The sequence below is a fragment of the Thamnophis sirtalis genome, unplaced genomic scaffold, assembly GCF_051295495.1.
Source record: "Thamnophis sirtalis isolate CommonGarterSnake01/CBP01778 unplaced genomic scaffold, rThaSir2_p1.2 scaffold_10, whole genome shotgun sequence".
NCBI lineage: Eukaryota > Metazoa > Chordata > Lepidosauria > Squamata > Natricidae > Thamnophis > Thamnophis sirtalis.
The window spans coordinates 69,876,328-69,890,586 of NW_028261390.1; the positions used below are offsets into that span (position 1 = coordinate 69,876,328).

Here is a 14,259-nt window from a genome sequence, read left to right on the forward strand (position 1 = left end):
AGAGGCTTTCTTCATTCTGGGGTGTGTTTGTGGGTCTCTCAACTTGCAAGACCCTGTTATTAACAATTCATCAGAGCAATGCGAGAGTGTGCCACCTGTCAAGCAAAAGCTACAGAAAGCCGTTTCTGTACTTCTCCAACAAAACGTCAAATGCTCCAGAAACCCCAAAAACGAGAACTTAGCATCTCGTACAATCCCACGAGAAACGCCTTGGCACTGTCACCCTGTCTGCCACCCCCCCATCCCCCCAATCCCAGGTACCTCCACATTTCAATATCCTGTTCACATTGGCCCTTTTTGACATTTTCCTCCCCAATCCGATCTCCCCCCCTCCCCCGGAAGTCTAAGAGCAAATTATCGAGCGCGGGACGGGGGACGAAGGTGCCCATTTAAGGGGGTTGGTGGCCGAACCCCTGTCACAGCCCCCCCCGCCCCACCCCTGGCCTGGACCCAGCGGGTCTCTGACCAAATAATCCGCCATAAAAAGCTGCCAGGTGTAAACGTTAGAAGTTGAAAGATTATTATCTAATAATAATTATAATACTAGAATACAATATGTCTAGGTGTTATATACACCTAGACATTATTATCATTGCTATTATTATTCTGTTTGAAGAATACTAATTGACCTAGACAATACACTGTTCGCCAAGCACTCGTGTATGTTAAAGAAAAAACTATAAATACAATTATTATTTTTTTAAAAAGCTGGCAGAAAGATCTTGAGCGATCCAAGAACCTCCGTTTCCTGGCGGCTTTTGCCAAGGGGAGAAGTCAACTCATGGAGGAATTCTACTCACACCCGCGACTCTCTCTTCAACCCGCTTTTCCTGTCCAGCAGATGTTAGGTGCCATGGCTTCAAAAAAAGAATAATAATAATCCACCGGATCCTTCGATCGACAAAGCCCTAGATCTCGCTCAGGACTCGGGGAAGGAAAGCAAGACAAAGAGGCGGTTCTTTGCTTATTCAGCACCGAAATCTCCGTCAATCCATCCACCACCGCTGCTCGCCTTAAGTTTCTGACCTCGCGTATTTAAGGGCAAGAAATAAGGAGGGTCCTCTTCTCAGCCGGCAGGTCGAAGCAGACACAGCTCGTTGGGGGAGGGTCTCCTTGGCCCCCTCCACTCTCCCCCCTCCGCCACTTCAGACCTTTGCATAGAGATCAGATAGCACAAAGCGTATTTCTCCCCCCCCCTTTTTCCTTCCTCAACCAAGTCCCCACCCCTCTTTGGAAGCCTCCCCCGCTCTCTCTCTCTCTCTCTTGTATTAAGCATCCCTAGGGAGCGTGTTTGACAGGTCATTCATTCTGCATCAAGTTGGACCGATCAACTCTTCCACCAGATGTTCCAATTCCCCGCTTTGCTCAGTGATGGGGGTAGGGGTGGGGTGGGGTGGGATGCAATTCAGAAAAATGCCTCTGGGTTTTTCTGAGCAACTCGCCCGGCTTCCTCCCGGCATTTAAAAAAAAAACAAAAAAACCCTTAAAAATTAAAATTAAAAATAACGATTCAAATCTCACTGTTTTTCTCTGTTTGGTTAAAGATCTCGGCCACTCCTCCCGCTTCGCCCTGCCCTGTGCATCTCTCATTATTAAATTATTAAAAGCTTCCTCTCTCCCCCATTGGATCTCACCAGCTCAAATTAACTATTAAGTGCCCGGGATCAAAGTAAAAAAAAAAAAAAAAACTCTGCAAAAGAAATACACGTGGTTTGTCATGCGTCCGTTGTGCCTCCGTTTCTTTTGTCCAGGAAAGATTTTAAGATATTGTTTGAGGCTATTTAAAAAAAAAGATCTTTTATGTATGTATTTTTTTCTTTAATTGTTAAATTTATTTGCTGCTCATCTCACTGTGGAGGTATTTGGGAAGAGAAAAAAAATGAACTTATCTATCTATCATCCATCCATCCATCCATCCATCTATCATCTATCTATCTATCTATCTATCTATCTATCTAATCTATCTATCTTACCATTGTCTCTATCTACATACCCACCCACCCACCCATCCATCTATATATCTATATATCTATCTTGTTATCATCTATCTATCTATCTATCTATCTATCTATCTATCTATCTATCTATCTATCTATCTATCTATCTAATCTATCTATCTTACCATTGTCTCTATCTATCTACATACCCACCCATCCACCCACCCACCCATCCATCCATCCATCTATATATCTATATATCTATCTTGTTATCATCTATCTATCTATCTATCTATCTATCTATCTATCTATCTATCTATCTATCTATCTATCTAATCTATCTTAACATCTATCATCTCTATCTACCTACATACCCACCCACCCACCCATCTATATATCTATATATCAATCTTATTATCTGTTTATACATCATCTATCTAAATGTGTGTGTGTTTGTGTGTGTGTGTGTGTATGTTCCAGCACTCTGGATCGCCTTGAGCAATTTCAACTAAACTTGGTACACAGATGACTTACTCTCTGGAAACAAATACTGTGGGGGTAAGGCACCCCTAACATCGCTCGGTGTGTGTGTGTGCTCCACCATAACTCTGGAACGCCTGGGCCGCTGAAATGAAAAGGAATGAATTCTATCTATTGCGTCAAATCGCAATACTTTCGACAGCGATGGTGTGCATTTTGGATTCGTGTGTGTGTGTGTGTGTGTGTGTTTGTGTGTTCCAGCATTATTTTGACTTGACGCTATAGATACAATTCATTTCTTTTCCTGTCTAATACAGGTTTAGCTTAAGTAAATACCCGGGCAACTCCGGGTTATCAGCTAGAAATAAATAAACACTGGCTGGGGAATCCTGGGAGTTGTAGTCTGCCTATCGTAAAATTGTCAAGCTTGAGAATAGTCCTTTATTATCCAAGATCAGAAGGTAAACACCTTTATTTTGAATTAACCCATTTTATTAGAAGGCTCAAGCTTTCGGGATCCAGAGCCGAGGTGGCGCAGTGGTTAGAGTGCTGTACTGCAGCCACTTCAGCTGACTGTTATCTGCAGTTCGGCTGTTCTAATCTCACCGGCTCAAGGTTGACTCAGCCTTCCATCCTTCCGAGGTGGGTGAAATGAGGACCCAGACTGTGGGGGCAATATGCTGACTCTGTAAACCGCTTAGAGAGGGCTGAAAGCCCTATGAAGCGGTATATAAGTCTAACTGCTATTGCTATTGCTATTTTATCAACTGCTAAATTGACGCAGGGTTTTATTGGGAAGAAAGAGGGAAATATAGAGCAGCTACGCAGATACAGATTACATGCAAAACAGATCTACAAGTGTTCACTGTTAAACTGCTTGCAAGGTAGTCCTCCACTTACGATCACAACGGGGCCCAAAATTTATGTTGCTAAGCGAGGAGACGTTCCTTACTTACTCGACTCTTGACCCATTTTACGACTTTCCTTGCCACGGTTGTTAAGTGAATCTCTACAGCTGTTAAATTAGTCACGCGGCTGTTAAGTGTTTGAACTTTGCGGGTCAGAAGGTCGCAAAAGGGGATGACGTAACCCCGGGATGCTGCGACCGTCATAAATGTGAGTCGGTTGCCGAATGTCCAGTTGTAGGTCACGTAGACCCCGGGGACGCTGCAATGGTCGTTAAGTCGTAAGGAAAATGGTCCTAAGTCACTTTTTCCAGTGCCGCTGAACGGCCATTAAGCAAACTATTGAAAGTTGAGGACCTATCACCGTGATGGCGAACCTGTGCCCTCTCTGCGGGCGCACCAGCTGTCGCCCCAGCCCAGCTCCACCGTGCATGCACGCGCACCTCCCGCTGGCAGCTGGTCTCTGGGTCTCTGCCACGCATGTGCAGGGGGGGGGTTGGGCACATGCGGGAGACAGAGCGCATGCGCAGGGGGCGCTCACATTGCATTTTGGGCCTCGCGCAATGCCCCTGTGCCCCGTTTTGGTGCAGGAGGCCTGGTCCTAGAACCCAAAAATGGGTGAGTGGCGGGGGGGGGGGGGAGACGCATGCGCGGAAGAGCGCGGGGAGGTTACGTGTGGTGATTTGTGCGGTGCACACGGGGGGGGGGTGTTCGTGTGTGCTTGGGCGAGGGGGGGGTCCCGTGTGCATATGCGGGGGAGTTGTGCGCACATTGCATTACGGGTGTGGGCGCGCGCACTTTCGCCACGCAAGGACAAAAAGGTTAGCTATCACTGACCTATAATGTGTGATTAAAAACCACACACACACACACACACACACACACACACACACACACACACACACACAGTGTTTGTGGAGACATTCTGAATTGCCTGAAATCTTTGGACATAGGTGACTTCTCACTGCGTCCGTTTAGGCGTGCTGTTAAAATCCGAGCCGAGGTGGCGCAGTGGTTAAATGCAGCACTGCAGGCTACTTCAGCTGACTGCTAGTTCGGCAGTTTGGCTGTTCAAATCTCACCAGCTCAGGGTTGACTCAGCCTTCCATCCTTCCGAGGTGGGTAAAATGGGGACCCGGATTGTTGTTGGGGGCAATATGCTGACTCTGTAAAAACGCTTAGAGAGAGCTGAAAGCCCTATGAAGCGGTATATAAGTCTAACTGCTATTGCTATTGCTATAATCTCTCTCCCCCCCAATCCCCAACCAAATTCCAGATATGGAGATCTGGAACGGAGCATTTGGGGAGTCAGAAATGCTTCTGCTATTCCTTCTCCCGTCTTTTGGGAGCCCCGAGGTCAAATTCCCGCCGCGTGTAAAGTTACTTAGAATGCAGAGCAGCATCGTGGCTGTTTTGATGTTGGCGTCTGTCCCCTTGGGGACGAAGGCTACACAAAGGCATCTTTAATCCTGGATGCAGAATCAGGCCAGGGATTGTGTCAATCTTGGGGGGGGGGGATATTAAGACTTTTGGGGTTCAGTTGCAGGTTTCGATTCCCACATTCCTCGGCAGTTTTCTTGCAGATAGCGAAAAACTGCTTCAAGTTGATGGGTCAGCTTTTTGTCCTGAAAGTATTTTTTTTATGTTTCATGAATGAAAAATGCTTCAAGGTCTTCACAATGTTGTATGTTTGGGTTTGGGGGTGGCGGCGGTCAAAAGGATTATGAGCAAAAAAAACCAGATCCTTAAGATTGGCTGTGTATGTGGCTAAATATTTTCTCACTGACACACACAGACACACGAAACAATCTCAAATAAATCAGATATATACGTAAGAGCAACCAGGATGATGAGGGGACTGGAGGCTAAAACATACAATGAAAGGTTGCAGGAACTGGGCATGGCTGGTCTAGGGAAGAGAAGGACCAGGGGAGACAGGAGAGCATCTTGGCTAAATATTTTCTCACTAACACACCCACACACAAAACAATCTCGAATAAATCAGATATATACGTAAGAGCAACCAGGATGATTAGAGGACTGGAGGCTAAAACATACAATGAACGGTTGCAGGAACTGGGCATGGCTAGTCTAGGGAAGAGAAGGACCAGGGGAGACAGGAGAGCATCTTCCAATATTTGAGGGGCTGCCACAGAGAGGAGGAAGGGGGTCAAGCTATTTTCCAAAGCACCTGAAGGCCAAACAAGGAATAATGGATGGAAACTGACTAAGGAGAGATTCAACCTGGAAATAAGGAGGAATTTCGTGATGGTGAGAACACCCATGGAACAGAAGTTGCCTTCAGAAGTTATGCAAGCTTCATGAAGAGACTAGACTGCCCTCTGTCAGAAATGGGGTAGGGTCTCCTGCTTGGCTGGGGGTTGGACTAGATGACCTACAAGGTCCCTTCCAACTCTGTTAATCTGTTCTGTTCTACGTGGATTACGACACAGAGCGCAGGATTCAACGGCAGCTTAAAAAAAAATGTGAGTCAGCAGCTGCTGGACGGTTAGCACAAGTAGCCAAGTTGTAACTTAGAAAAAACGAATCTTGAAAATGCCAGAGAGGGAGAACAATGGGGAATGTTAAAAATTCATTGCGGTCAACAACACAACACTGTGAATGACACTGTTGTGACAACAAAGCTTCCTTTGATCCCAGGGGACTGTCTCTGGCACTTACGGGATCCAACAAATCTGGACAGAATCATAAGACGGAGCAGGGGAACATGGGATGGAGAGTGGAAATCAGTAATGCAGAGAATAACGGCCAGCAAACTTCACCTTGTCAATATATTAATTTACTGGAAGACTAAAATCTTCACCCTAGTGCTTAGCTTTACGTTACAGGTAATCCTAGATTTGGAATCAATATATATAAAAATGAAATACCATTCATGCATCATCACAAAATCCCCAGAACCGTAAAGCCTACAAACTTAAAAATTTGACATATATGTTCCTTTTGGCTTATAGGTGCTCGTTTACAAAGGATTTTTTGAAATGACCATCAGATCATTAGTATTTCTTATAGTATTATTAACACGTTCTGATGCTAAGGAGTTAGATGTTCTACTGCCCCTCCCCACCTGAAAAGAACTCTGTTCCAAATGCCACTTGGGTTAAGGAGATCCAAATGCCACTTTGGCTAAGGAGTCAGATGTTCTACTCCCCCTCCCCGCCTGAAAAGAACTGTTCCAAATGCCACTTGGGTTAAGGAGATCCAAATGCCACTTTGTCTAAGGAGTTAGATGTTCTACTCCCCCTCCCACCTGAAAAGAACTCTGTTCCAAATGCCAACATTCCAAATGCCAACATCTTTGGGATCTTGTCAAATCACATCCTACCGACCCAGTCCAGCAAGCAAGTAATCCGTACTATTAGAATTAGATTGTTAAAAGAGCCATGGTGTCACAGTGGTTAGAGTGCAGGACTGCAGGCTACTTCTGCTGACTGCCGGCTGACGGCAATTTGGGAGTTCAAATCTCACAAGGCTCAAGGTTGACTCAGCCTTCCACCCTTCTGAGGTGGTTAAAATGAGGAACCAGATGCTTGCAATTTATATTCTTCCTTTTTAACGTTCATTCCTTTTATATCTTTATCTTGTCTTATCTTTCTCTTCAAAACTTCTAGTGTCAATATGAATAATGGTGGAGATAGTGGGCACCTTTGCCTGGTCCCTTTTATTTCCATTTACCATCACATTAGCCTGTTGTTCTTTGTAAATATTTATAAATCCCCAAAGCCCATCATTTGCAGTTGCATTATCGTGAATTGCCAATTAACATTATCAAAAGCTTTCTGTGCATCCAAAAACAACAATGCCACTTGTTTCCCAGGGTGTACTTCTTAATATTCTAATGCATTCAATATAATTCGCATATTATCTCTAATTTGTCTCTTGGGTAAAAAGCCATTTTGATCTGAGTGTATAAATTCGCTCAACAGAGGCTGACTTTGGAAACCGCTTAGAGAGGGCTGTAAAGCACTGTAAAGTGGTATATAAGTACGTGTTATTGCTAGTCCTTCTTCCCTTCCCAATGCTTGGAATGCAGAATTGTAGGCTTACTCTGCCAACTGTGATCAGTTCAATCCTGACCGGCTCAAGGTTGACTCAGCCTTCCATCCTTCCCAGGTCGGTAAAACAAGGACGCAGATTATTGGGGGCAAGAGACTGACTCTGTAAACCGCTTAGAGAGGGCTGGAAAGCACTGTGAAGCGGTATATAAGTCTAAGGGCTATTGTTATTAAAATGAAATAAATCTCTTCACCATGGTTGTGCCAAGAAAGGAAACAGCAGATGTTTGTGAGGTATCTCCATGTCTTGACAAACTATAACATCCTGACGTACTTAAAATGCAATTTAGTCAACAACAACGAGAACACAACGATATATTCAATAGATTATCGGCGGCTACATCTATCGGAAATACACGCTTTAACAAATGTCCATCTCATGAAGAAAGACCAAACATATTGCAAACTTACCGGCCATTATCTCGACCGACTCCCCAAACTCGGATGCTAACGATGGGCTGAGAATGAAGAACGCTACGATCCATGGGGTCAACCAAATTTAGCATATCGTTCTCCAGGATAAGATACATGTCTTTTCCCTAAATTAAAAAGAGGGAGCGAGAGAGAGACAGAGAAACAGACAGACAGAGACAGGAGAGAGACAGAGAGAGAGAGAGACAGAGAGACACAGAGAGAGGAGAGATAGGGAGAGAGAAAGTGAGACAGAGAGAGACGGAGACAGAGAGAGAGAAAGACAGACAGGGACAGACAGACAGACAGAGAGACAGAGAGAGGAGAGTGATGGGGGAGAGGGAGAGAGAGACAGAGAGAGACAAACACACACAGAGAAAGAGAGAGACGAGACAGGGACAGAGAGACAGAGAGGAGAGAGAGAGACAGACAGGGACAGACAGACAGAGAGAGGAGAGTGAGAGGAGAGAGAGAGAGAAAGAGAGAGACAAACACAGGGAGAGACAGACAGAGAGAGAGAGACAGAGAGACACAGAGAGAGGAGAGATAGAGAGAGAGAAAGTGAGACAGAGAGAGACGGAGACAGAGAGGAGAGAGAGACAGAGAAAGATAGACAGGGACAGAGAGACAGAGAGGCGAGTGAGAGGAGAGAGAGAGACAGAGAGAGACAGAGACACACAGAGAGAAAGAGAGAGACAAACACAGGGACAGAGAGGAGAGAGAAACAGAGAGAAAGACAGACAGGGACAGAGAGACAGAGAGAAGAGAGAGACAGAGATAGGGACAGAGAGAGACAGAGACACAGAGAGAGAGAGACAGAGACAGAGAGAGGAGAGATAGGGAGAGAGAAGAGAGAGACAGAGAGGGAGGAGAGATAGGGAGAGAGAAAGTGAGACAGAGAGAGACAGAGACACACACACACACAGAGAGAGAGAGAGAGAAAGAGACACAGAGAGAGGCAGAGACATTTAAAGAGAGATATTAAAAATGTGCAAATCTTTTTCACCTTGCAACTCTTATTTCAGAAAAAGAAGGTGGGCATAAGAAAAAAATATAACCACGGGGTCCTGGTTGCTCTCCAAGCTTGGTGGTTTTCTTGCAGACGTTTCCTGACCCAACTAGGGAACATTATCAGTGCTTAGAAAGGAGTAGTGTTTGCTGCAGGTATGCAGCAACTAATACGGAGACGATGCTACCTAGACGGATGGGGAATTCTGGCAATTGAAGTCCACAAATTGCTACGGTCTTAAGTTTAGACCCTGGTGTAAATAAAAAGAAGGCCACAACTTTATGTGGAGTTTAAGAATTCCAAAAATTCCCAGCAATAAGTAGAGTAGCTGAGGAATTCTGGGAGTTGGAGGTAGAGCGATCCATTTGGAAGTTCCCACGCAGGAAACATTCCACTGGGGCTTTCCTAGAACCGTGAAGGCCTCGGATGAACTTCCCATCACCATCACTGATGACAAAAGCTAGAGAAGAAATTCCTATCAGGGCTTCCACTGTAAAGGAGCCTTCCATCTCTCCATCTTCTCTCTACATATATAAAAATGGCTCTGTGTGTGTGTGTTTGTGTGTTCGTGCGGGTGTTCCAGCATAACTCTGGACCACCTTGAACAATTTCAATCAAACTTGGTACACAGATGACTTATTCTCTTGGAAACAAATACTGTGGGGGTAAGACACCCCTTAACACCCCTTGGTGTGCGTGTCCGTGTGTGTGTCCCAGCATAACTCTGGAATGCCTGGACCGCTGAAATGAAAGGGACTGAATTATATCTATAGTGTCAAGTCACAGTACTTTTGAGAGGGATAAGTGTGCATTTTGGATTCAAGTTCTGTTAAGATACAGCCTGTTGTGCCTTAAAGTGGCTTCTGCTGTACAGCACAGTGGAGTTGCCATAGCAACGGCTTTGCAGTAGTCCGCAAGGGGGCTCCCTCGAATAGAAGGATTAGGATAAATACATACCCGGGCTAGGCCGGGTTATCAGCAAGTCCAAAATACAAATACTAGTATCAAGATAGTAGATTGTAGATAGTAGTAGGTTGGCCTGGCCTTCAAAGAAGCTGGAAAACCATGTGGCCGGAAGGCTTACAGGTCAAAATGGAGGCATTTTTCTTACCTCTCCCCAGATGCCCACGGTATCTCTTATGTCGTTCTTGCAGTACGAGAGTTGCCGGATACAGTTGTTGACCGCAACGCTGCTTTTCCCAGGCGCTAAATCTTCCTCCCCCATCTCGACCCATCCCAAGGAACGGACGGCGAAGCACTGCGAAGAGATCAGATCCCAGGAATCACGTTTCAAATCTTACAACTTTCCACCCAATCAGGTTAACGTTTTCATTTCCTTGGACAGAGTTCCTCGTCTTATAATCATCCATTTAGTGACCGTTCGAAATGATAACAGCCCTGAAAAAAGCGGCTTACAACCCTTTTCCACACTTACGACCGTTGCAGCAATCCCCGTGGTCACATGGTCAAAATTCGCATTCTGGGCACCTGGTTCATATTTATGACGGTTACAATGTAGTGAGGGTGACCAGCTTCTGTGACTAGCAAAATCAAGGAGCAGTGTTACTAACTGAACAACTGCAGCGATTCACTTAACAACCACAAAAAGGTTGTAAAACGGGGTAAAACTCATTTAAAAGCTGTCTCGCTTAGCAACAGGAATTCTGGGCTGAATTCTGGTTGTAGGTCTGAAGACTACCTGCACAGAGGAGATACAGAGTACCTATTCAACGTGGAATCAGTTTTATCAATGGTTAGAGATAAGAGGTAGAAATTAGATGAAGAAAGATTATGACGTGTAAGCAAAATATGAATATTGTTTATTGTAACTATAGGTATGCAAATAACAACATAACATAACATAAGACAACACAACACAACATATATAGGGATGCGGTGGCTCAGTCGCTAAGATGCTGAGCTTGTCGATCAGAAAGGTTGGCAGTTCAGCGGTTCGAATCCCTAGCGCCGTATAACGGAGTGAGCTCCCGTTATTAGTCCCAGCTTCTGCTAGCAGTTCGGAAGCACATAAGAAATGCAAGTAGAAAAATAGGAACCATCTTTGGTGGGAAGGGAACAGCATTCCGTGCGCTTTTGGTGTTGAGTCATGCCAGCCACATGACCACAGAGACGTCTTCGGATAGCGCTGGCTCTTTGGCTTTGAAACGGAGATGAGCACCGCCCCCTAGAATTGGGAGAGACTATAGGTGCAAGGGGAATCTTTACATACATAGATACATACATACGTATGTACATAATTAAGTGATTGTCCTAGTGGACAATCACTTAAATATGAGCCAGCAGTGTCCAGCCGCCGCCAAAAAAGCTAACACAATCCTAGGCTGTATTAATAGAAAGATAGGTTCAAGATCACGTGAAGTGTTAGTACCACTTTATAATGCCATGCTTGGAATCCTGCATCCAGTTTTGGTTGCCACGATATTAAAAAAAGATGTTGAGACTTTGGAAAGGGCGCAGAGAAGAGCAACAAAGAGAATTAGGGGATCTGGAGGCTGAAACGTATGAAAAAGAATCGGAGGAGTTGGATATGTCTAGTCTAGTGTGATTATCTTTTTATTACCTAGGGCTTTTTAATAATTTCCTGCTTCTGCATCTGATCGTAAAATATATGTGCATAATTTCTCCGTTGAGTCAAGCGATTTGAGTGATTTTATGGACACGTTGGCGCAGTATTTAGGGCAATGACCTAAAGCTTTAATTAAGCGTTAAGATTTCTTCAAAGCTCTCTCCTGATAACGCTCATTCTTGCAAGAAGTTGCTTCATTCTTTCCCCCTCCTCCCCCCAAGACTGATTTATGTTATCTGGATTCCTTGACGTTTTTTCTTCCCATTCTGCTTCTGCTGAGCCAAGTCCCACTTCTAAGTCCTTCAACCTTTCACTACTGCCGTGACCCGACAAATACGCGCCCGACGAAACCGCGGCAACAAAACCGCGCCGACAAAACCGCACCCACAAAAGCGCGATTAGGGTTAGGGTTATAACGTTGTTTCCGTGTCCCACTATGTTGTTTGTTGACGGTGAGCATCTGTCGGCGCGCTTTTGTGGCCGGCTTTTGACGTCGCGGTTTTGTCACCGCGCTTTTGTCGGGCGCGCATTTGTCGGTGAACCCACTACTGCAGTTCTATAGCTGCTCCCTTTGCCTGGCTACTCTGCGCATGCACACACTGGGAACAGGCTCCAGCTGTTCATCTGCCTCACTGCTGTCTTGCTCCCTTCTCTGCCTCCGACGCAGAGCCCTCGTCTGAGCTTTCCTCCCCCGCCACCAACCTCCTCACTGTCCGACTCTGCTGCCAACTCCTCTGGCGCCACCTGCGGGCCACAACACCAAGCACACACGGTAGTAGCAGCCCTCTTAATTTCTAATCACAACACTGCAGTCTATACGTTCTACATGGGGCAGCCCTTGAAGAGTGTTCGGAGACTCCAGCTGGTCCAGAATGCAGCCGCGCGAGCGATTGTGGGTGCACCCCGGTACACCCACGTTACACCTATCCTCCGCGAGCTGCACTGGCTACCTATTGGTCTCCGGATACCCTTCAGGGTGCTAGTTATTACTTATAAAGCCCTACATGGTATTGGACCTGGGTACTTGAGAGACCGCCTTCTGCCGATTACCTCCCACAGACCCACTCGATCCCTCAGATTAGGCCTCCTCCGTATTCCATCTGCCAGCCGATGTCGGCTGGCGACTACTCGGAGGAGGGCCTTCTCTGTGGCTGCCCCGGCCCTTTGGAACAAGCTCCCCGTGGAGATTCGGACCCTCTCCACCCTTCAGGCCTTCCGGACAGCCGTGAAGACCTGGCCGTCCCAGCAAGCCTGGGGTTGAGTTTCCCCCCCCCCCCCTTACTCGAATTCGCTGTGTCTGTTGTGCTTTTAAACTGTTTGTATTGTCTGATTGTCTTCGTCTTACTTTTTGTAATTTCCCCTCCCTTGGCTTTGTTCAGCCGCCCTGAGTCCCTTCGGGGAATAGGGCGGCCTACAAATTGAATAAAATCCAAATCCAAAAGATAGAATAGAAATGAGGAGATCTTGATGCTCTCTGGTTGTTTCCTCGCAGACATTTCGTTACTCAACGTCATCGGGGACAGAAAGGAGTAGGATTTATGGAGTGGGAGGGGGACTGTGGGGTCCTTGGTGCTCTCTGAACATGTTTCCTTCCAGACACTTAGTGATCCAACGAGGTCACATCATCAGGGACAGAAGGGAGGAGGGTTTATGGAGTGGGGGAGGAGGACTGTGGGGACCTTGGTGTCCTCGGAGCTTAGTTTCCTTAAAGAGCCAAGATGGTGCAGTGGTTAAATGCAGCACTGCAGGCTACTTCAGCTGACTGCAGTTCAGCAGTTCGGCTGTTCAAATCCCACCAGGCTCAAGGTTGACTCAGCCTTCCATCCTTCCGAGGTGGGTAAAATGAGGACCCGGATTGTTGTTGTTGGGGGCAATATGCTGACTCTGTAAACCGCTTAGAGAGGGCTGAAAGCCCTATGAAGCGGTATATAAGTCTAACTATTGCTATTGCTATAAAAGACATTTCACTACCCAACTAGGTAACATCATCAGGGATAGAAGGGAGTAGGGTTTGCAGAGAGGAGGAGGAGGAGGGCTGTGGGTTCCTTGGTTCTCTTTGAACTTGGCTGTTTTCATACCAGACATTTTATTACATAAGGAGACGGACGGACGGATGGACGGATGGAAGGAAGGATCACTGATGATGTTCTCTAGTTGGGTCATGAAAACATCATCCAGAAAACCACCAAGCTCCCCCACAATTCAGAGATTCTCTTCTATCAATTGAACAGAAAACGACTAATGAACATATGGAGATTCTTTTTGAAGAAAACAACTTGGCGAGACCTCCAAAACATGTTATTTTGCAATATCTGACAGCTGGCGGCAAATAATTAGGAACATTTGTATGGATCTAGGAAGCTTTGATAGCAATAGCAATAGCAGTTAGACTTATATACCGCTTCATAGGGCTTTCAGCCCTCTCTAAGCGGTTTACAGAGTCAGCATATTGTCCCCAACAACAATCCGGGTCCTCATTTCACCCACCTCGGAAGGATGGAAGGCTGAGTCAACCGGTGAGCCGGTGAGATTTGAACCGCCGAACTGCAGATAACAGTCAGCTGAAATGGCTACAGTACTGCACTCTAACCACTGCGCCACCTCGGCTCTTTGATGTTGAACCAGGAACTAGAAAAACCCACGTTTAATATTACTTACTATTACAGTTTTCTTGGAATACTGCTGGGAAATGTTCTGCCTTGACTGAACCTTGCAAAGTGACTGGAGAAAAAATTGGGACGAGAATGTCGCCAGGTGTTGATTGTTCCTAATATGTTCAGTTTTGTAGGTTTTTTTAATGGTTTTAATATTACTTTTACTTTTGATTTACAGGCACCTGGAAATGGTTCCGTGA

At 45.8% G+C, this 14,259-nt stretch overlaps 1 protein-coding gene across 1 annotated transcript in view; it reads right to left on the reverse strand.

The window, feature by feature from the left end:
• APBB2 (amyloid beta precursor protein binding family B member 2) overlaps positions 1 to 14,259 on the reverse strand; it is a 115,565-nt gene that overhangs the window by 33,931 nt on the left and 67,375 nt on the right. Inside the window, exons 9-10 of the mRNA XM_087724841.1 lie at positions 9,930 to 10,076; positions 7,810 to 7,937 (exon numbers count right to left, since the gene is read on the reverse strand). Of these exons, the coding sequence (XP_087580967.1) occupies positions 7,810 to 7,937; positions 9,930 to 10,076 (275 nt within the window). The remainder of the gene's footprint in view (positions 1 to 7,809; positions 7,938 to 9,929; positions 10,077 to 14,259) is intronic.